The sequence below is a fragment of the Columba livia genome, unplaced genomic scaffold (assembly GCF_036013475.1).
Source record: "Columba livia isolate bColLiv1 breed racing homer unplaced genomic scaffold, bColLiv1.pat.W.v2 Scaffold_135, whole genome shotgun sequence".
Lineage (NCBI taxonomy): Eukaryota > Metazoa > Chordata > Aves > Columbiformes > Columbidae > Columba > Columba livia.
Genome location: NW_027043031.1, coordinates 444,354 through 466,553, shown reverse-complemented (window position 1 = coordinate 466,553; position 22,200 = coordinate 444,354). Strand labels below are relative to the sequence as shown.

General features: G+C 52.6%; 1 protein-coding gene across 1 annotated transcript; it reads left to right on the top strand.

Moving 5' to 3' along the window:
- Positions 1 to 16,523: 16,523 nt before the first annotated feature.
- LOC135577734 (olfactory receptor 14J1-like) lies at positions 16,524 to 17,312 on the top strand. The gene has a single exon (XM_065047854.1). The coding sequence runs from the start codon at positions 16,524 to 16,526 to the stop codon at positions 17,310 to 17,312; it is 789 nt and encodes a 262-aa protein (XP_064903926.1).
- The last annotated feature ends 4,888 nt before the right edge of the window (positions 17,313 to 22,200 follow it).

Below are 22,200 nucleotides of genomic sequence, written 5' to 3'. Positions count from 1 at the left end.
CCCATTGGACAGCGTGTGTGTCACAAACCCCATTTGACACGTGTGTGTGTCACAAACGCCATTGGACAGCGTGTGTGTCACAAACCCCATTGGACAGTGTGTGTGTCACAAACCCCCATGGACAGTGTGTGTGTCACAAACCCCATTGGACAGTGTGTGTGTCACAAACCCCCCTGGACAGCGTGTGTGTCACAAACCCCATTGGACAGCGTGTGTGTCACAAACCCCATTGGACAGTGTGTGTGTCACAAACCCCCCTGGACAGCGTGTGTGTCACAAACCCCATTGGACATTGTGTGTGTCACAAACCCCCCTGGACAGTGTGTGTGTCACAAACCCCATTGGACAGTGTGTGTGTCACAAACCCCCCTGGACAGCGTGTGTGTCACAACCCCCCTGGACAGCGTGTGTGTCACAAACCCCCCTGGACAGTGTGTGTGTCACAAACCCCCCTGGACAATGTGTGTGTCACAAACCCCCCTGGACAGCGTGTGTGTCAGAAACCCCATTGGACAGTGTGTGTGTCACAAACCCCCCTGGACAGCGTGTGTGTCACAAACCCCTCTGAACAGCGTGTGTGTCACAAACCCCATTGGACATGTGTGTGTCACAAACCCCATTGGACAGTGTGTGTATCACAAACCCCCCTGGACAGCGTGTGTGTCACAAACCCCATTGGACACGTGTGTGTGTCACAAACCCCCCTGGACAGTCTGTGTGTCACAAACCCCATTGGACATGTGTGTGTCACAAACCCCATTGGACAGTGTGTGTGTCACAAACCCCCATGGACAGTGTGTGTGTCACAAACCCCATTGGACAGCGTGTGTGTCACAAACCCCCCTGGACAGCGTGTGTGTCACAAACCCCATTGGACAGCGTGTGTGTCACAAACCCCATTGGACAGTGTGTGTGTCACAAACCCCCCTGGACAGCGTGTGTGTCACAAACCCCATTGGACAGTGTGTGTGTCACAAACCCCCCTGGACAGCGTGTGTGTCACAACCCCCCTGGACAGTGTGTGTGTCACAAACCCCCCTGGACAGTGTGTGTGTCACAAACCCCCCTGGACAATGTGTGTGTCACAAACCCCCCTGGACAGCGTGTGTGTCACAAACCCCTCTGAACAGCGTGTGTGTCACAAACCCCATTGGACAGTATGTGTGTCACAAACCCCCCTGGACAGTGTGTGTGTCACAAACCCCATTGGACAGCGTGTGTGTCACAAACCCCTCTGAACAGCGTGTGTGTCACAAACCCCATTGGACAGCGTGTGTGTCACAAACCCCATTGGACAGCGTGTGTGTCACAAACCCCATTGGATAGCGTGTGTGTCACAAATCCCCCTGGACAGCGTGTGTGTCACAAACCCCATTGGACAGTGTGTGTGTCACAAACCCCATTGGACAGTGTGTGTGTCACAAACCCCATTGGACAGCGTGTGTGTCACAAACCCCATTGGACAGCGTGTGTGTCACAAACCCCATTGGATAGTGTGTGTGTCACAAACCCCATTGGACAGTGTGTGTGTCACAAACCCCATTGGACAGTGTGTGTGTCACAAACCCCATTGGCAGTGTGTGTGTCACAAACCCCATTGGACAGTGTGTGTGTCACAAACCCCCCCGGACAGCGTGTGTGTCACAAACCCCATTGGACAGTGTGTGTGTCACAAACCCCATTGGACAGTGTGTGTGTCACAAACCCCATTGGACAGCGTGTGTGTCACAACCCCCTGGCGCAGGGTGTTTGTTGGCGCAGGGGGTTCTGTGCAGACTTTTCCTGCTGTGTGCAACTTGACTGCGAGCCAACCACTTTATTCTATAAACACGACAGTCTGGGTGAGCCACTGTGAGCTCTCCCTGCTAAATCAGTGAGCTGTGTGGCAATGCTTTTACTGCTCACAGCTCAGCGGATGAGCCCAATTTCAGTCTAATATTAACCATTTAACTTAAGTAGATGAGCGCTAAATATAATGAATTCTTTAGAGATATAAGGCTGTAGGATTTTTAATATACTCTTTGCTTCATGCTTCCCATGCCAGGTAGACACTCCCAAACTTGCCCCTCCCCAGCGGCCACCCAGTCTCAAATCATCCAGCGTGAAGGTCCGTCTGCAGGGCGGGGGGCAGAGACACACGATGGCGGGGACACCCCATCATAGGGGGACACCCCATCATAGGGGGACACCCAGCGCCTGCGCCCACACATAGTCAACACCAACCCCGGTGTCACCCACCAATGCCCAGGGGTCACAGGACCACCGCACTGTCCCCCATGGGGTCTCAGGGTTGGCCCCCACTGTCATACTGGGGGTAACTGGGCCCCCCAGTGCCACTCAAGGTGTCGTTGGACCCCACACGATCACCTCAAGGTCATCAGGAAACCCCACAGTGCCGCCCACCATCACCCAGGGGGTCTCTGGGACCCCCCCACTTATGATACTTGGGTTCCCAGGACGCCCCCACGGACCACAGGACCTCAGGACCTCCCCACTGTCACCCCGCGGATCCCAGGAGCCATGCTCATTACCCCAGGGTCCCCTCAGTGCCACCCACCATCACCCCAGGGGGCCCCAGGGCTCCCTTCCCCCCAACACCCACGGAGTCTCTGGGACCCCACACTGTGGTCCCCGGAAGATCCCCAGGAGCCCCCCGCTGTCACCAGGGGGTAACTGGCATCCCCCAGTGCCACCCAGTGGGTCCCTGGCACCCCCTCCCCCATCCCCCCAGGGTCTCCAGGGTCCCACATCCCCCCAGGGGTCCCTGTTACCCCCAGGCCCCCCAGTTCCGCCCCCACCGTCACTCACTGGGCGGGGGAGAGGCCTGCAGGGCAATGGGCTGCAGGGGCGCAGCTCCTGGTGGGGCAGGCTCAGCTGCGGGAACCCCCACACACAGACTGGGGGCCCCCGAGGACCCTCCCGTGGGACACAGGCGTCCAGGGACCCCCAAGTAACACCCGCGCCCCCACCAAGGGGCCCCTGCTCCCCGGACCCGCTGTCCCCGATCCCCGCCGCCGCCTTCAAACCCGCCCCTCGGCGGGCACGCGCCGCCCGCCCATTGGTCCCCTCTGCGGACGGCCCCGCCCCCACCCGCCTGCCGCCCGCCCCGCCGCGCTTACGCCGCTTCTCATTGGCCAGCCACGCCGCCCGCCTGGCGGGCGGGGCGGGAGCTCAGCGCTGATTGGCTGCCGGGCGCAGTGAGGGGTTCGAGTGCGTTGTGCGGGGGCGTTGGCGAGGAGACACAACGGTTTCGGGGTGCGGGCGGGCCGGACGAGGGTCGCCCTGCCGAGCAGAGAGCGGCTGTGCGGGCAGGGAGTGCGGGAAGGGGAGCGGCGGGGCTGGCGCCTCCGGTTTGTCAGAGGGAAGCTGAGGCAGCGCGGGCAGCGTGTGAGTTCAGACAGGCTGCGGGGTAAATGAGCCACAGCGCTGGTGACACGATGAGTCTCTTGCAGAGCTCACGGGTGGACCTGGCGTTCAGTAACAATTCTCTTCAAGCATTTCATTTCTTTTGTGGCTGTTACTGCTTTAAGTGAACACCTGATTCCATTGGGTTTGTGACACACACACCGTCCAATGGGGTTTGGACACACACGCTGTCCAATGGCGTTTGTGACACACACGCTGTCCAGAGGGGTTTGTGACACACACACCGTCCAATGGGGTTTGTGACACACACACTGTCCAATGGGGTTTGTGACACACACGCTGTCCAATGGGGTTTGAGAAACACAGGCTGTCCAATGGGGTTTGTGACACACACGCTGTCCAATGAGGTATGAGAAACACGCAGTGTCCAATGGGGTTTGAGACACACAGGCTGTCCAATGGGGTTTGTGATACACACGGTGTCCAGGGGGATTGTCACACACACGCTGTCCAATGGGGTTTGTGACTCACACGCTGTCCAATGGGTTTTGGACACTCAAGCTCTACAATGGGATTTGAGACACACAGGCTGTCCAATGGGGTTTGTGATAAGCACACACAGTCCAGGGGGGTTTGTGACACACACACTATCCCATAAGTTTTTGACACACATGCTGTCCAGGGGGGTTTGTGACACACACGCTGTCCCATGGGGTTTGTGACATTAAAAGATTCCTTAAAAGTAAACAAAATTTGAAGATAAAAACTAATATCCACAGAAGCTCATCATCACAGAGACTATCACAGAGGCTACGCAGCAGATCATCGCACAGGGGAAGCAAGAAACCAATAATTTGTTTAAACTGACACTTAATGTATCACCATTTTAGAGCAGAACCCTGTTCGCACCACGCTGTAACCTGCTGTTTCTAAGTGCTGGATTGCACAATTTTTACCTCTTAGTGAGTTAAATCAAAAAATATCTCCAATTTGCTTTCCTGCTCCCCCAGGAGCTGCTTGTCCCTCAACCCTCCGACATCCAGATCAGCAGCACGCACACAACCGGCAACACTGAGAGAGCAGAAACTTGCACCAAAAATCATCAGGGAACTGTGTTTGCTGTGCTTGCCAGAACAATGCCAAGGGATATACCCACCACTATATACTGGTAAAAAGCTCCAGTGTCTTGTTTCACATATCACTCTTTTATAAATAGGGAACTCAAAGCAAACTTCTCTCCAGATACTGGAAAGAATAATTACAATTTACCGATTAGTTTTGATCCTAATATTAAAGCAGAACTTATGATTTGGAGTTGATTTAATACTCAATGAAAGCATTTCATCCTGGCAAACAGAAGCATTATCTGTATTGGGGGTTTTGTTGGCAGAGGTTACTGAATTTTGTTATATATACTGTTGTCAGGGTAACATTAGCTGAGAGTAATTGTGAGAGTTTGTTTATTCATGACTGTGAGGCAGTAATCAGAATTTGGGATAGGCGTTGTATGTGCAATACATTCGTCATGGTGGTTTGGTGCAGGGATCATGCATCTCATGGGAATATTTCCCCATTTCTGCTCAGGTTTCCAGTGTATTACACCAAAACACCCACCTGATGACATCCTTTCAGGAGCAAAGGCAGCAATTTGCAGAATTCCGCTTCTTTGGGGAAGCGAGAAATTGCTGAGCTGACACCAAGTCCTGCAGTGTCCCTGTCACCTGCAGAGTCACCGCATCCTCGCCACGGTAGCGGCATTGTGACAAAGGTTCTATGTCAGCTGGGTGTGGCAGCCGAGCGCCCCCTAGGGGAGGGGGAGCCTGTCAGCCCCGGGCCTGTCACTGCCTGCTGTCCCTGCTGTCACCAGCCAGGCCTCTGAAAACTGGTCAAACCATGGCCAGACTTGGGGCCAAAGTGGCCCAAAGTCTCCAAGAGACAAGTCGGGAAGAAAGATATGGGACAGAGGGAGAAAGCGAAGGGAGCAGGAGAAAGGGAAGGAACACTGTATGGACAACCTGGCTCCTCACCCCCACCCCCAGTCTGCCGGTTCCCTCATTGGCCACCACAGATTGCATCACTTTTCCTACATCAGTTTAATAAACAGCAAAACACTTTCCTCAGCTGTGTGTGTAAGTGGATCTGGTGCAGTCCAGCATCCACAAGGGACACCCACACAAGAACTGGTTTAGACAGAGAGATAGGAGAGGATAGAAATAAACACAATGAACGTGTTGACTGCCATGTTAATTAGAGCTCTGAAGAATGGGGCAAGTTTGTAACTCCCTGAAGCTCAAAGCAGAAACCAGACAGCTGAGAGGCCACTGAGTGACCAAAGAGCAAGTGGAGGAGAAACCTGAGAGCACTGGGAAGGGCAAACGTCCAGACAGTGCTGGAAAGTTGTCCTTGGACAGGGACATTTAATCAGGAGAGGTGGGAACTCCTGAATGACGAGGGAGATGAAATACTAGAGTGTTGGTAATAGAAGTACAGGGGAAGACCAATATTTCTTCTCCAATCCTTAGTACACTTCCAGACAGACATCAGTCATCAGCTGTCTCACCATAAACAGCCAGGGCCATTTTAGGGGCCCAGTGTACCTGAGGTGCTGGCCTGGGATTGGCATCTCTCACACAGGACCTGGGGAGACCAGAGCACCTTGCAGTGCAGGTGGAGCCTGGGCAGGGGTTCCCGGGGCATCTACACTGGCACCAGGTGTTTGTGTCCCTGGAGCTGAAGACATTTGTGTCCTAAACCCATGCCCAGTTCTGGAGAACTCTTTCCTTTCCAAAGAAAAGAGACTCCCCTACAAAGACTTTAAAATGAATAAATAAATAAGCAAATAAATAAATAAATAAATCAGTAAGTAAATAAATAACTAACTAAATAAGTAAATAAATAAGTAAATAAATAAGTATGTAAATAAGTAAGTAAATAAGTAAATAAATAATTACATACTTAAATACATAAATACTTAAATACATAAATAAATACATAAATACATACATTAATAAATAGAAATAAAGAAAGAAAGAAAAAGAAAGAAACAAACAAGCAAAGAAACAAAGAAAGAAACAAAGAAACAAAGAAACAAAGAAAGAAACAAAGAAAGAAAAAGAAGGTTGACACGTTCCTTTGCTTTGGATCTTTGTCTTCAGTTCTTCTTATTTTAATATCCATTGACATCAACTGACATCTGATGGGCCTGCAGGCATGAAGCCAAGATCATGTTGTGTCTTGCACAGCACCCCATGCCCTCTGAACCTTCCCTGCCCAGGACTCCTCACACGTTGCCCAGAGCGAGTCACACTGAGGGGTTGGCTGGTTCACTGGCTGAGATGTTGGTTCAGATGGTCACCTACAGCACAGGTGGATCCTGCCCCATCATCGCCTGCTCTGCTCCAGTCTGAAACAGAGCCCAACATCACAATGGGATCATGAGAGAACTGAGGTTGAAGGGACCTCAGGAGTCTGCAGTCCAACCTGTCACCAACTGGTCACACCAAGGTGTTCAAGCCTTGATTCAATCAGAGCTTTAGCAGGACTAGAGAAGTGATCATCCCTTTGTACTGGGCACTGGTGAGGCTGCACCTTGAATCCTGGGGTCAGTTTTAGGCCCCTCATGGCAAGGAAGACATTGAGGTGCTGGAGAGCGTTCAGAGGAGGTGACAAGGCTGGTGAAGGGTCTGGAGCACCAGTCTGACGAGGAGCGGTTGAGGGAGCTGGGGCTGTTCAGCCTTGAGAACAGGAGGCTGAGGAGAGACCTTATTACTCTCTACACCTGCCTGAAAGGAGGTTTTATCATGGAGGGTGTTGGTCTCTTGTCCCAAGTAGCAAGTGATAGGACAAGAGTAAATGGCCTCAAGTTGCACACGGGGAGGTTTAGATTGGATATGAGGAAAAAATTCTTCACGGAAGCCACCAGTGATGTTCCTCAGGAATCAGTCCTAGGGCCAGGTCTGTCCAATATTTTTATCAATGATCTGGATGCAGGAATTTAATGCACCATTAGCAAATTTTCTGATAATACCATCCTCGGAGGTGCTGATGACTATCCTGAGGGACAAGGAGCCTTGCAGAATGATCTAGATAGATTGGAGCATTAGGCAATGATCAACGGCATAAAATCTAACAAGTCCACCTGCCGGATTCTGCACCTGGGATAAAGTAATGCCAAGGACAAGTCTAAATGGGGAGAGGATTGGCTGGAGAGCAGCCCTGCAGAAAGGAGCCTTGGGGCGCTGGTTGACAGGAGGCTCAACAAGAGTCAGCAGTGTGTGCCCTGGCAGCCAAGAGTGCAAATCCCATCCTGGGGTCCATCAGACAGAGCAGAACCAACCGCTCAAAGGAGGTGATTATCCTGCTGTATTCAGAGTTGCTGTGGCCTCACCTTGAGTGCTGTGTGCAGTTCTGGGCCCCACGATTTGACAAGGATGTTGAAGTATTCCAATGTGTCCAGAGAGCAACAAAGCTGGTGACCGACCGGAAGGCATGTCCTCTGAGGAGTGGCTGAGCAATCTGGATTTCTCTAGTTTGGAGAGAAGGAAGCTGATGAGCAAGCTCATTGCCCTCTAAAAGTTCCCGAGGAGGGAAGTGTATAGGGAAGTGCTGATCTCTTGTCCCTGGTATCCAGTGACAGGACATGTGTGAATGGTGCAAACCTGGGTCAGAGGAAGTTCAGACTTGACCCTCTACTGAGAGTGTGGTCAGATACTGGAACAGACGTCTGAACGATAGGATGAGGGGCAACGGGCACAGCATAGGAGGTCCCATCTGAATATTAGGAAAAACCTCTTTACTGTGAGGGTGCCTGATCACTGGAACAGGCTGTCCAGAGAGGTTGTGGAGTGTCCTCCTCTGGAGACATTCAAAACCCGCCTGGACATCTTCCTGTGCCATCTGCTCTGGGCGAACCTGCTTTAGCAGGTGGGTTGGGCTAGATGATCCCCAGAGGTCCCTTTCAAGCCCAACCATTCTGTGATTCTGTGACAGCTGGTTGATGCCCCAAGCCTCAGCATTCAAGAGGCATTTGGACAATGCACTTACTACCCTGTTTTAACTTTAGATCAGCCTTGAATTGGTCATGCAGTGGGACTAGATGGTCATTCTAGGTCCCTTACAGCTGAACTATACCTCACTTCCCTTCTTCTCTTTCTCCTCCTTTCCCTAGCAGGGGGAAGCTGCAAAGCCCCCCCACCACAGTCCCACCCAGCACCCTTTGCAGGAAGCCTTTGAGGTGCTGGCCCCAAGGCAGTCCCGGTGCCCAGGAGTTCCAGGGGGCTGTCCCTGCCCTTGGTGTCCACGTGCTGGGCACAGCTGCTGGCTGTCCCTGATGCCTTCTCTGCCCTTTGGCTCTCCAGGACAAAGCTCCTGCTCTTCTCTCCAGTCATGGCAGAAACCACCCCTGCAACCAAGAGGAGAGCCCTGGTAGCTGTCCCCTCTCTGCACCAGAGCTGATGTCCATGAGGCCCCACAGCGAGGAGGACCAGGCTCACAAAGCCTTTTCTGAGGGGATAACAGGATGGTTTCAACCACTGCAGCGTGGAGAAAATCCCAAGTGTGACCAGAGCCATAGGCTGCGCTGGACAGTGCCAACAGACCGCCATGGAAATAAGACTCGCTTTGAATCCATTCCCAAAGCACAGCCAGGCAAATGATGACTCTTCCCAAATGAGCAAAAAGAGTCCATTGCTGCTACTGCAGTCATGTTTCCTTTTCTACCCAAACCAAGATCCACCGTTGGCCATCTGTACAGGGGATGCAAAATGCACTTCAGCCGCAGGGTAAACCTTCCACACCTCCTGTGTGACTTGCACCTTTCTCGGAGTTATTTGCCTACCTTGATTGGTGGGAAGAGGTTCAGAACTTCTGGAAAGCCTTTAAGAGATACTCTTTGGAGTACTGAAAGAGTAAGGAAGCTGCTGCCATTTTGGACATTTGCGTCAAAACTCATACACACATGGGATAGTGTGCGGTGTGTGACATGGATTTCTTTTTCTCCTTGTTCTCCTTTTTATTAATGCCGAGATCTTCGCGTTGGAAAAAACATACCTAAACAAAAGAATCTGAGAACGAAAGTCCTGATCAGAGAGAAGGTCCATCTGGGCCAAGACTCAGTCTCCAAAGCTGCCAGCCATCCGTGTCTACAGGGTCTTGGGGTGCTCAAAGGCCTCAGTGGCTGGGACCGGCCTCCCTGGGGACCATCTCCTGCAGGGGCCCAGGGGCCGTGTCTCAGCTCAGCCTGGGACCTCTGGTGCCTGCCTGAGCCATGTTGTAGGTGTGTGTGCCTGTCTCTGCCCCATCTCCTGGACGGGCCTGGGCCCTGCCCTGCAGAGAGCGGCTCTCCTGGATGGAGTCCTCAGGCCTGGCTCAGAGCTCATCGTGCTCCAGGCACAGCTACTGAGCACAACCATGCTGTGCTGTGCTGTGCTGCTCTATTCTGTACGCTCACAAGGAGTCCAATAAAGATGTGACTGTTCGACTGAAATGCCAGAGAGGTTTTAGATCCAAAACCAGTTTCAGGGACACATACACAAAGGATACAACTGGAAACAGAATTTTTTTTTTTTTAATATTTATTTTATTAAAATTACAAATGTTAATAGAAGAAGGAGAAGGAGGAGAGCTGGCTCCTGCTGCAAACTTGCCCTGGGAGAAAGAACCCGAGAAAGCCAGGGCACGAGTGGTGCCTTGGAGGGCAAGAGCAGTGGGCATGAACCGAGCCAAAAGGGCCCAGAGGAGCTCTGACAGGTGGTCATGCTCAATGCTGCAGAGGAAGGCAAAAAAACCCCGGGGACCAGGGCCAGTCTGCCCCGGGGGAAAATTCCTTCCTGACCCCAACACTGGCGATCGGCTGTTCCCTGAGCATTTGAGCGAGACCTGGCTCCTCGGCCCACAGGCTGGTCATGCCTCCCAGAAGACCACAGAATAATAGAAGGATAGAATGATAGGATGATGTCTTCTCTTCTCTTCTCTTCTCTTCTCTTCTCTTCTCTTCTCTTCTCTTCTCTTCTCTTCTCTTCTCTTCTCTTCTCTTCTCTTCTCTTCTCTTCTCTTCTCTTCTCTTCTCTTCTCTTCTCTTCTCTTCTCTTCTCTTCTCTTCTCTTCTCCTATCCGCTCTGCTCCGCTCTGCTCTTCTCCTCCTTTCTTCACCTCTTCCCTCTCCCTCTTCTCTCTCCTTCTTCTCCTTCTCCCTCCTTTCACTAGCAGTACATGCTGAGGAAATTGCTGACAAACACTTGTAACCTTGCCCAGATTAGCCATTCGCTCCATCACCTTGTGCAAAGGACGCATGTACCTTCTGGTGGCCGGGAGAGCACCGGGCCCCCTTAAACCACTCTGCATTCCACTTCCTACAGCTGCTGACCCTAGCTCCCCACTCCATCAGGATGGTGAGCTCTGCAGTGCTCCTCAAGAAGTAATTCCCTTCATTTACTGCTGCTATTCAGCTGAAAAGGATGTTCCTCTTCCTCTTCCTCTTCCTCTTCCTCTTCCTCTTCCTCTTCCTCTTCCTCTTCCTCTTCCTCTTCCTCCTCCTCCTCTTCCTCCTCCTCCTCTTCCTCCTCCTCTTCCTCCTCCTCTTCTTCTTCCTCTTCCTCCTCCTCCTCCTCCTCCCTCTCCTCTTCATCTTCCTCCTCTTCCTCTCTTCTCTCTTCTCTCTTCCTCTCTTCTCTCTTCTCTCTTCTCTCTTCTCTCTTCTCTCTCTTCTCTCTTGTCCTCTTGCTTCACCTCTTCCCTCTCTCTCTCCCTCTCCCTCTTCTTCTCTCTCCCTCTTTTCCTTCCCCCTCCTTTCACTACCAGTGCATGCTGGGGAAATCCCTGACAAACACTTGGAACCTTGCCCAGCTTACCCATTCGCTCCATCACCTTGTGCCAAAGACGCATCTACCTTCTGGTGGCCGGGAGAGCACCGGGCCCCCTTCAAACCACTCTGCATTCCACTTCCTACAGCTGCTGACCCTAGCTCCCCACTCCATCAGGACGGTGAGCTCTGCAGTGCTCCTCAAGAAGGCATTCCCTTCATTTGGCTACTGCTATCCAGCTGAAAAGGATGATCATCCATCAGATGAACCTGGAAGGTTGCCCTGCTGGGAGATGGCCTTGCAGAGGAGAAACTCCAGCTGCCTCGTCCAGCTCTTCCTCCTTCAGCCCCTGTCAAGGGATTCCACCGGCTCCTCAAGGACTTCCTCTCCGATGTCTTCAGGCTGCCTCCAGGCCAGCTCTGGCAGCAGACACGGGACGCTGCTCCCTTTTATACTGCCCCGGGGCATTGTGACATCAGCATTGCCCCGTGGTCGCATTGTGACATGGAGGTGACATGGGCCCCCAGTGTCCCACCCCACCCACTGCCCATGCACCCAGCACTCCTTGGAGGAAGGACTTCGGGGTGCTGCTGGCCCCGAGGCTGTCCTTGTGCCCAGGAGGCCCAGGGCGCTGTCCCTGCTCTTGGTGGTGGGATGACGGGTGGTCTGGCAAACATCACCCTTTGTGTCCCCAGGTGATGGACACTGCTCATGTGTCTCTGCAGAGAGTGGCAGGAGCTGGATCCCCTTCTCGGGACAGACTCCTTCCAGGAGAGACACAGACACAGGAGGAACTCATCAGGGCTTTACGGCGTTTCACTGGGCATCAGTTTTGACATATTGGGTGCTGTCCTGTGACTGCCCTTTCTGCACAAATTATCGTAAAAACACAACCAGTTAAAGCAACAGCACTCAACATAAAACCCACCCCAAAACACAAAACACTCACACTGACCACAGGAAAAGCCTTGAAAAACATTGGAGAAAGATCTACCAGGTCCCAGGGGTCAGGGCTCAGCCATTCTGGTGATGAACAAGCATCAAGGGCTGACATGGTATCAGAGCCACCTCCACATGGCCCTCACCACCTGGAACCAGTGTCTCCAAGTCTTTCCTTCACCAGTCTCCAGGGACAGGGACCTGCACTGGTTGTTTCCTTCACAGCTGTGTCAGTGATGGCCCTTCATGGGGTCCCAAACACCCTCAGAAACTTGGGGTTTGCTTCTGCCTTTCACTTCACTGGAGGTTTGTTCATTCTCTCAGTAGCTGCAGTTCAGGATCATGGCAGCAGAGGGCTCATTAACATCTAAAATGCTCTTACAAACCAAGGGTCTGTGCATCATTTTTCTAAAGGCTTCAAGTCGGGTGTGGATGATTAGGGAGATTTCAGGAATAGCCAAACAGAGAGCATTTCTAAAATAAATAGCAATAAAGCCAAATATCTTCTATTTCCTTCCCTGCTCGCCCTTCCCTCCCTTTCCAGAACAGGTGGCATCAGCAGCCTCTAGTTCATATTGGTGTGGTGCATCTCCTGATAAAGACTGAATATGTCACAAAATGGATTGCCTAAAACACCATGTGCATGAGGAGATAATCCAGGACACCTCAAGAGGAGTCACACTCCTCTGGACCAAGAGGTGGGTGTTCCTGGCAATCTCAGGTGCCACAGCACAGCGATACTTGTGTTCAGGAGCTGGTAAAGGGACCCATCTCCTGTTCTGTAACGGTGTCTGAGTTTGCTCAGGTCACCCCTGACTTGAGCCCCATCCACTGCTGGGTGTTCTCCAGACTCCTGCCTTCAGGAATAAAGTCCCAGGAGACCTTGCTGGTGAAGATGGAGGCAAAGAAACCATGAAGAACCTCAGTCCTGTCTGATTCTACTCTTATGAAGTTCAGCAGCAGGCCCACATTCACCCTGTCTATTCTCTTACTGCAAGTGAAGCTCTGTCAGCTCATCTTGCTGCCATTCCTGTGCAGGTACCAAGTCCAGGGCAGCTTTGACATCATCCCCACATCCATAGACAAGGTTTCTAAATTCCTCCTTTGTAGCTTCCCCTGCTCCCACCTCCCGTGTGCTGCCTTTGTGCCCTGGAGCTCCATCAGTGCAGAGGAGCAGCCTCACAAGATAAATGCTTCTGTTCAGGGGTACTTGGAGAGATCATTCTTGTGCTTGGAGCAGGATGTCCTGTAAGGATTATCAGATTTCCTGAGCTCCTTCACCCTTCAGATCTACTTCCATGTCAACACTTTGCCCACCATCCCCCAGTATGTCCAAGTCTTCTCCTCTGGAGCCCACCAGCCTGTGCTCTGCTGCTGGCCTTCCTCCCTCCCCTCTGGTGCCTGGGACCCCACTGTGTCCTGGTCACAACAGCCAAGGTGGACACTGATGTTCACATCCCTCACCAGGGTTTCCTTGTTTTCCAGTTCCAGATCCAGATGAAGATCACCCTTGTTGGCCCACCAGGCAGCCATGTTGTGCATTTGGCCCAAGATCCTTTGGACTGTTGGCAGCTGCAGCTTTGCCTGGCCAGTGAATGTCAGGGCAATTACAGTTCCCCATAGGATAGTACTCATTGACTGGTGAGTTGCTTGAGTTGCCGACAGAAGATCCATTTCTTCTCCATGGTCAAGTAGTTGTAACATCCAACATGTTGTCACCCTGTACTGGGCTTACATGACAAAGTCTTGGGACTGGGGGTGAGTGTGGCTGTGCTACAGCTGTCACCTCTCTGGGAAGACAACAGGAGTTTGACCAATGTCAGACAGAGCCGATTTCAGCTGCTCCAGGATGGACCCAGTCCTTGCCAAATCTGAGCCACTCAGTGATGCTGGCAGCACCTCTGGGATATTGTATTTGAGAAAGGGTAAAAAACGCTGCACAACAGCAGGTGGCAGAGAGGAGGGAGGAAATGGGAGAGAAAAGCACTGCAGACATCAAGGTCATATCCCAGAGGACCCAAGCAGGTCCCTAAGCAGGCCAAAGCTTGCTCTCCTGAAATACTGCTCTTGGCCTTGTTCTCATCTCCCAGGAGCCTCAGCTCCACTTTCCCATATCTGACTGTTCCATCCTGTGTGAAGTCCCACAGGGCACCTCAACCCCACTGACTCCTCAGTCACCCGTGTTAGGAAGATGTTGTCAATGAGATCCAAAATCTTCCTTGTCCCCAGCCCGGAACCTGGGAGGTGTGGGACCATAGTCCTGCCCTTGGCCTTGCACAGCCCCACATCACACTGTCCCAGGAAGGGCCCTGGGAAACATGGGAGGGACAGGATCTAACTCCCCAGGGTTGGGGGTCAGGGCTTGGCCCTTTGGTTAATGAAACACATCCAGGTTTACGCAGCATCAGAGAGACCTTTACTTTGCTTTTCCTGACCTGTCATCATTGCCTCCAGTTTTCTTCTCTAACCAGATCCTGGGAACAGTTTCTCAGTTGTGTCCCTCAGTGTGACCAATTAACATTACAAGAAACTTTGGAGTTTGCATCTGAGTTTGACTTCTTGAGAAGTTTCTTCAGCTTCCCCTCAGGGTCTGAGGTCCATGGACTCAGCACCAAACCCACCAGAGGGGTCATTAAAGCGCCTTGGGCTGCTCCTGTGCTGCTGAGCTGGGCTGGGCTCCTGGGACACAGGGAGCTCATGGCAGCGGCAGCGCTGCAGAGAGACAGCTCTGCCCAGGAGCAGCTCCTCTGCACACGCAGCAGGGCTGAGGGCTCTGCCTGGGGATCTCAGGAGACGAGCAAGGCAGAGAGAGATTAAAGGTGGTCAGGACTGGAGGACGACTGAGAGCTCACTGGAGGAGAAACCTTTGCAGCCCTTGCCATGGTAAGTCTCTGGGTGCAGGGCAGTGCAGCTGTAGCTCCTGGAGCCATCTCCTGAAACTGGCACAGGCACAGCTTGTGGGGTCTGTAAGAACGGGGCTCTTGTCAGGCCATGTTGAACAGCTGTGAAGCCGGGTGAGCACCCAGGGGTACCCAGGGCTGTCCTGCAGAGCAGGGTCCCTGCACCCCAGGGCTGTGCCGGGCAGGGACTCTGCCGCCTGCCAGGGTCAGCGCTCAGCCTGCCCGGGAGATCCCATGGCAGCAGCTGTGGGTGGAAGGAGCGACCCCCGGCAGGGCAGGCAGGGAGCTTGTGGGGTTGAAGGGGGCTGTGTGGGTCAGGGCTGCTCAGAGCTCCAGATCCCCCCACAGACATGGCAGAGGGTCCTTCTGAACAACAACATCGAGAGAGAAACAGCTGCAAGGGAAGGAGTCTGTGCTTTCAGTTTTCCACTCTTGCTCGTCTGGGTGTGCAGTGGGAGATGGGGATTTATTTCTCACTTTGGAGCAGACACTGAGACCCCAGTTCTTGTTAGGACTGGTCTGAGCTGCTCCTGAGCCCCTGCACACACAGAGCTGCCCCTGGGCAGTGCCAGGAGGTGTGAGCAGGACAGAGCTGAGCACACAGCGGGTGAGACGGGGTCTGTGACACTGACAGGGAGCAGACCAGGGACAGACACACAGCTGCAGGCAGCACAGACATGGGCACGGAGAAGGAGCTCCTACCAGATATGCCAGGGATGGGATTTAGGAACCCCCCGGCAATCCCCTGCAGTGCAGACACATTTCACAGTGCAACCCCTGGTCTCCTCTCCTCCCCAGCAGACCCTCTGCCCCAAAGCCATGGGGTCCAGGTCACGAGTCTCCACCTCAGCAGCTGGACCTCCAGGTGAAGGGTTCCTGGAACGTGGTACTCAAAAAAGGTGCTAAAAGTACTTGCTCTCCAGTGTCATTATGTGAGTGGCAGCAGCACAGCTGGGTAAGGAGAAGGTGCCACAGCATGCCCGTCTGCCTTTCTGTCCTTGCTTTATTTTCTGGTAGCACTGCAGTGTTCTTCCCTGTTTCTCCACCTGTCCTTGGTGCTCTTGCTCTCTGGGGTTGGGGTGCAAGTGTCAGTCTCTTCTTGTTCTGGCATCAACTCAGGGGGTTTTGCCCCAGAGCTGTGTTCACGGAAACCAGATGCCCAAGCTGCATTTTAAACTGTGATAAACTGTTTTTTCTCACGTGGTAGAAAGAGAGAATGAGCTGAAACATCCCTCCATCAGGGAGGGCGTTTTCCATGCGAAACAGCCTGTTTATTTTCCTCAGAGAAGTCTCCCCTAACTTGTCACTGTCTTTTCCTCCTATGACAGGTCCTCATGCCCACAGGCAGCCAATGTCCAACAGCAGCTCCATCACCCAGTTCCTCCTCCTGCCGTTCACAGACACACGGGAGCTGCAGCTCTTGCACTTCTGGCTCTTCCTGGGCATCTACCTGGCTGCCCTCCTGGGCAACGGCCTCATCATCACCACCATAGCCTGGGACCAGCACCTCCACACCCCCATGTACTTCTTCCTGCTCAACCTCGCCCTCCTCGACCTGGGCTCCATCTCCACCATTGTCCCCAAATCCATGACGAACTCCCTCTGGGACACTAGGGCCATCTCATACTCAGGATGTACGACACAGCTCTTTTCATTTGCATTCTTGATAGTAGCAGAGTATTGTCTCCTCACCGTCATGTCGTATGACCGCTACGTTGCCATCTGCAAACCCCTGCACTACGGGACCCTCCTGGGCAGCAGAGCTTGTGTCCACATGGCAGCAGCTGCCTGGGCCACTGGGTTTCTCAATGCTCTGCTGCACACGGCCAATACATTTTCACTGCCCCTGTGCAAGGGCAATGCCCTGGGCCAGTTCTTCTGTGAGATCCCCCAGATCCTCAAGCTCTCCTGCTCACACTCCTACCTCAGGGAAATTCGGCTTATTGTGGTTAATGCCTGTTTAGTTTTCATGTGTTTTGTGTTCATAGTGGTGTCCTATGTGCAGATCTTGAGGGCCATGCTGAGGATCCCCTCTGAGCAGGGACGGCACAAAGCCTTTTCCACCTGCCTCCCTCACCTGGCCGTGGTCTCCCTGTTCCTCAGCACTATCATGTTTGCCCACCTGAAGCCCCCCTCCATCTCCTCCCCATCCCTGGACCTGGTGGTGTCTGTTCTTTACTCAGTGGTGCCTCCAGCAGTGAACCCCCTCATCTACAGCATGAGGAACCAGGAGCTCAAGGATGCCCTGAATAAACTAATGGCGGGGTGCTTTTCACAAATAATAAAGTATCCGTCATCTGCTCTTTAACAGATAACAGTTTTAATGTAACTCATTAGAGGCTCAGACTTCTGTGTGTGTGTGTGTGTGGTGGTGGTGGTGGTTTTTTTTAATAAATCATGATATTTTTCTCATCCCCTTTCTAATTAATTGTCTATTGTTTTTCCAACCCACTGCCTGTATAAATATGAAGCCATGCTCTCTGCAAAATAAAGGTCTCTGCTGTGACTTTTTTTCTCTGAGATTCTTCCTCCAAGGCCTATTTTGAGCTGCAGGGACTATCTCTTTGTCAATGGGAGGAGGGGAAAAGAGTCCATCCTGGTAGCCCGGCCAGGGAGCAGCAGCGCTTGTTCTTCCAGAGCTGTTCTGGTTCCACTCCCACACTCTCCTTCTCATCCCTGGTGTTGGTGCAAGGCCTGAGTGCTCTGGCAGCTTGGTCACCGTCCTGCTGTGTGGCAGTTCTTCTAGAACATGCCCAAGAAAGTGGCCACAGATGCAAACGCCAGGGTACAGCTGAACAGTGTGTGTGTGCAGGGCTGGCACACAGCAGTGTCCTCTCACAGCCAGGCTCCTGCCAGAGACCTGCAGGACCAGCAGAGCAGGGGCTGGGCTGTGCCCCTGTGCACCGGACACCCCATAGAAGGAGCCTCAGGTCAATCACCATGGACTGGCCCTTCACAACTACCATTCACAGCACTGGCTTCTCATCCACAGAGGTTGTTCTTCCCTCCATGGATGGACACGCAATGAATAGTTCAGCAGTCCCTGTTTGCTTTGTACAGATGAGATGTGAGCACGCACATCATGTACCTGAGGTGACATGAACGTGAGCGAGCATAAACACCATCAACTATTCCTTGGGGCTCTATGAAGGTCCGTGGCACAGAGAGTGGCTTGAGGTCACATCACATTGGGATGCGACCTGAATGCAGCACTGGGATATGCAACCTTGATCTGAGGTCTCCGTGTCCATTCCTCATGGCATGGGACATCTCAGATGAGTGCAGAGCAGGTGACACACCACAGGGCTGAGGTGTCTCCTGTCTCTTTGGAGTGGCAACAGGAGGCCAGAGGGACACTGTGACTCCTGCCTCTGTGTGTAAAATGGACAGACTCTGTCTCTGAGCATCCCTGGGTGCATAAGGAGTCCTGAGACCAGCTGAGATATGGATGCCTGATGGAACCCCCATATTTCTGTGTGTGACTCCAGGAACAAACCCCACTGGATCAGTGAGATTTGTCTCAGCTGCCTTGGACAGGATCATTTCAAGTGTTCCAGTCTGCTCTGTCACCCGTTCTTGTGATTCCAGATTGTGATCTCAAAACTGCCCTAGAAATGGTTCTGGGGTCCTAAGGAAACGCAGACCTCAAACCCATCTTCAAGAAAAGCAGGGATAGGAACTGGGATAACTACAGGCTGGCCACCCTTCCTCCCTCCTTGGGAAGGGGATGGGACATGTCCTTCTGCAGCCATTTCCAGGAATGTGAAGGACAAGAAAGGGATTGCTGAACTCAAATGGACAGGGGAAAGAAAGGCATGTTGTGTACAGTGTGTTTGCGAGGCTCAGCCATGGTCTCCTTCTGGCCAGAGTGGTGCTGATGGGGCTCAAGAAGTGGATGCTGGGTGGGAAGTTGGCTGAACCATCAAGCCCAAATATCACCAGTGGTACAAAGTCCTCCGTGCAGCCAGATACTGCTGTCATCTCTCAGTGACCAACACTTAGGCCAACATTGTTGAATATCTCTATTCTCCCTTTTTAAGATATAACAGAGAGCACTTTAAGAGCCTTGAGGATGATGCAAAGCTGATTGGAGGCCTTGAGCAACCTCACCTGGTTGAACCTGCCCTGAGCAGGAGAGTGAGACAAGAAGAGTGAGACAAGGGCTCTCTGCAAACCTGAGTTATTCTGTGATTGGACAGAATTTTTCCCTTGGAGAGGTTTCTGGAGAGAGAATAGGTAGAGGAATAGTAAAAAACAATGCAAAAGAGGAGATCTAGAAGCTGTTAACGTGAACCCCTCAATTCCAGTGAGGAGCACTTTTCACCCACGTTGCTAGTAGAAAACATATTTGACATATTTGAACAAGGTGAGGAAGCGAGATGGGTGTCTGCAGCCTGTGGGAAAGAGGGGCAGGTGTAGGAGTGTGTAGAACACGGTACAGTCTTGGTCAGGTCCTGGGTGCTAAGGAGGGGCATGGGTGGGTGTGCTATTATGAGGTCAGCTGAGTCTCAGACACTCATAATCCAGTCAGAATCATGTGGCTGTGAAGGGGACAGTGAGGCCAGTTGTGTCACTGGAGGTGACAGCCCAGCAGCAGGGACATGGCTGGGAAAGAACCTCTGCCAAGGTACCACAGGCCCTACCCAGGAAGAGACCTTGGAGATGGGTTGTCATGTCCATCCCACCTGAGAACATGACGGGACAGCAGCAGGAACATGGTCGTGTCAGAGAAGCTGAAAGACCAGCAGCACTCATGGGATTTAGAAGATCATGGTGAGGTGACTTCTCTCTGGTGAGGTGAAAGACCACAAGAAGCCTAACGGGCTGGGTTCTCTGCTTGAAGAGCAGTTTATGAGATGGTTGAGTAGCAGAAAAAAAGCAAGAAAGAGGAATAAAAGTCACAAAGTGACTTGGAAGATGGAGACTGGATATCAGGAGTAAGAAATGTGACTGGAAGGGCAGTGCTGTGGGGCAAGAGGTGACCCAGAGGGAGCTGGATCAGCCCATGGTTTGTGTTCCAAAGAGCAGCCAGTGAGGGTGCAGACACAGCAGTGAAGGTGCAGAAATGCTGGGTGAGAGCAGGTGGGGAAGCGAGATGGGTGTCTGCAGCCTGCAGGGAAAGAGGGGCAGGGGTAGCACCCTGTAGAACAGCCTGTGGTGGAGATGGCAAAGGGCGCTGTAAGGCTGGAAGTGACCCACAGAACCCAGGTCTCTGTCCCCTTGGCCAGGGCAGTTGTCTCTGCCACTGAGGCCCAGGAGAAGACATGTTGTCCTCATGGCACTGGGGCCTCGGTGCCTCCTTGCAGCCCCATGGGGAAGCTGGAAGTTGTTGTCCCAGTGTTGTCCTTCCCTGGGCCTTGCACACCCACATCCCACGGTCCCAGGAAGAGCCCTGAGCCGTGTGTGAGGGACAGGATCCCCCTTCCCATTGCCTGCAGGTCATGGCTTTTCCTTTCTGCTTCAGAAAGCAAACCAAGGGGTTTCTGAGCATCAGAGCTGAAGAAAAGACTCAAAGGAGACCTCATGCTGGCTACAGCTTCCTCACAAGGGGAGAAGGAGGGGAAGGGACTGATCTCTTCTCTGTGGTGACCAATGGTAGAAACCATGGGAATGGAAGAAGCATGTGCCAGTGGAGGGTCAGGTTGGACATGAGGAAAAGGTTCTTCCCCCAGAGGTGCTGGACACTGAACAGGCTTCCCAGGGAGGTGTCACAGCCCCAACCTGACAGTGATCAAGAAGAGACTGGACAACGTCCTCAGACGCATGGGGTGACCTGTGGGGTGTCCTGTGCAGGGACAGGAGTTGGACTCCATGATCCTTTGGGTCCTTCGAACTCAGGACATTCTATGATTCTATGAAATACTTGGTGAAAAGTCCATATTTTCATTGTACAGATGAGATGTAAACACACACATCATGTGCATGTCCACTGTGTGCATGTGGTGAGATGAACCCAAGTGAGCACAAATGCTGTCAGCTGTTCCTTGGGCTGCCATAAAGGTCAGTGGGACAGAGATGGTGTTCAGGGGTCTCTTCTAACCTTGTAGGATTCCATGAATCTTTTCCTTGGAGAGCTCTTTCACGTCAGAATAGACAGAGGAAGAAGAACAAAAAATCACAGGCAGAAGCAGAGATGTAAAATGCCCCAGAGTAAATACAGCAGCTCCTCTGAGGAACGTTTCTCCACTCAAACCCTTGATAGGAAATCTATTGGATAAATTTGATGAAAGCAGCTCAGTTTGATCTGCTCACACACTGGACCACAAGGAGGGTGATGGTGGGTACGATGCCATGTGGTCACTTGTGTCTCAGGAACTCATAGTCCAGTAGGAACCAATGGCTGTGGAGGGCACTGTGAGGTCACTTCTGCCTCTGCAGGGGATTGGCCAACAGCAGGAACAGGGCTGGGAAAGGACTGTGAGGTCACACAGACCAGACGAGCAATCGGGCCCAATCAGCATGGCTGGATGAAAGGCAGGTCCTGCTTGACCACCCTGATCTCTTCTGTGACAAGGTGACCGGCTGAGCAGATGAGGGAAAGTCTGTCGTGGGGAGTGAATCCGCCACACGGGCTGTGGGTGTTGTGTCCTTAGACTGCAGTAAAGCCTGTGACACCGTGTCCCACAGCATCTCCTGGAGAAGCTGCAGCTCGTGGCCTGGATGGGTATATGTGCAATGGAGGGCTGGACCAAAAGAATTGTGGTGAACAGAACCAAATCCAGTTGGTGTCTGGTCACAAGTGGTGTCCCCAGGGCTCAGTATTTGACTCAGTTCTATTTAAGCTTTATCAGTGATGTGGATGAGGGGATCAAGTGCACCCTCATTAAGTTTGCAGATGACACCAGGTTGGGTGGGAGTGTTGATCTGCTGGAGGGTGGGAAGGCCATGCAGAGGGATCTGGACCCGTTGGATCATTGGGCTGAGGCCATTTGTATGAGGTTTGACCAGACCAAGGGCCGGGTCCTGCACTTGGGTCACAACAACCCCAGGCTCAGGGAAGAGTGGCTGGAACATTGCCTGTTGGAAAGGGATCAGGGGGTGTTGATCGACAGCAGCTGAACATGAGCCTGTGTATACCCAGGTGGCCAAAAGGGCCACCAGCATCCTGGCTTGTATCAGGAATGGTGTGGCCAGCAGGAGTAGCGTGATTGTGCCACTGCTCTCAGTGCTAATGAGGTCGCATCTTGAATCCTGTG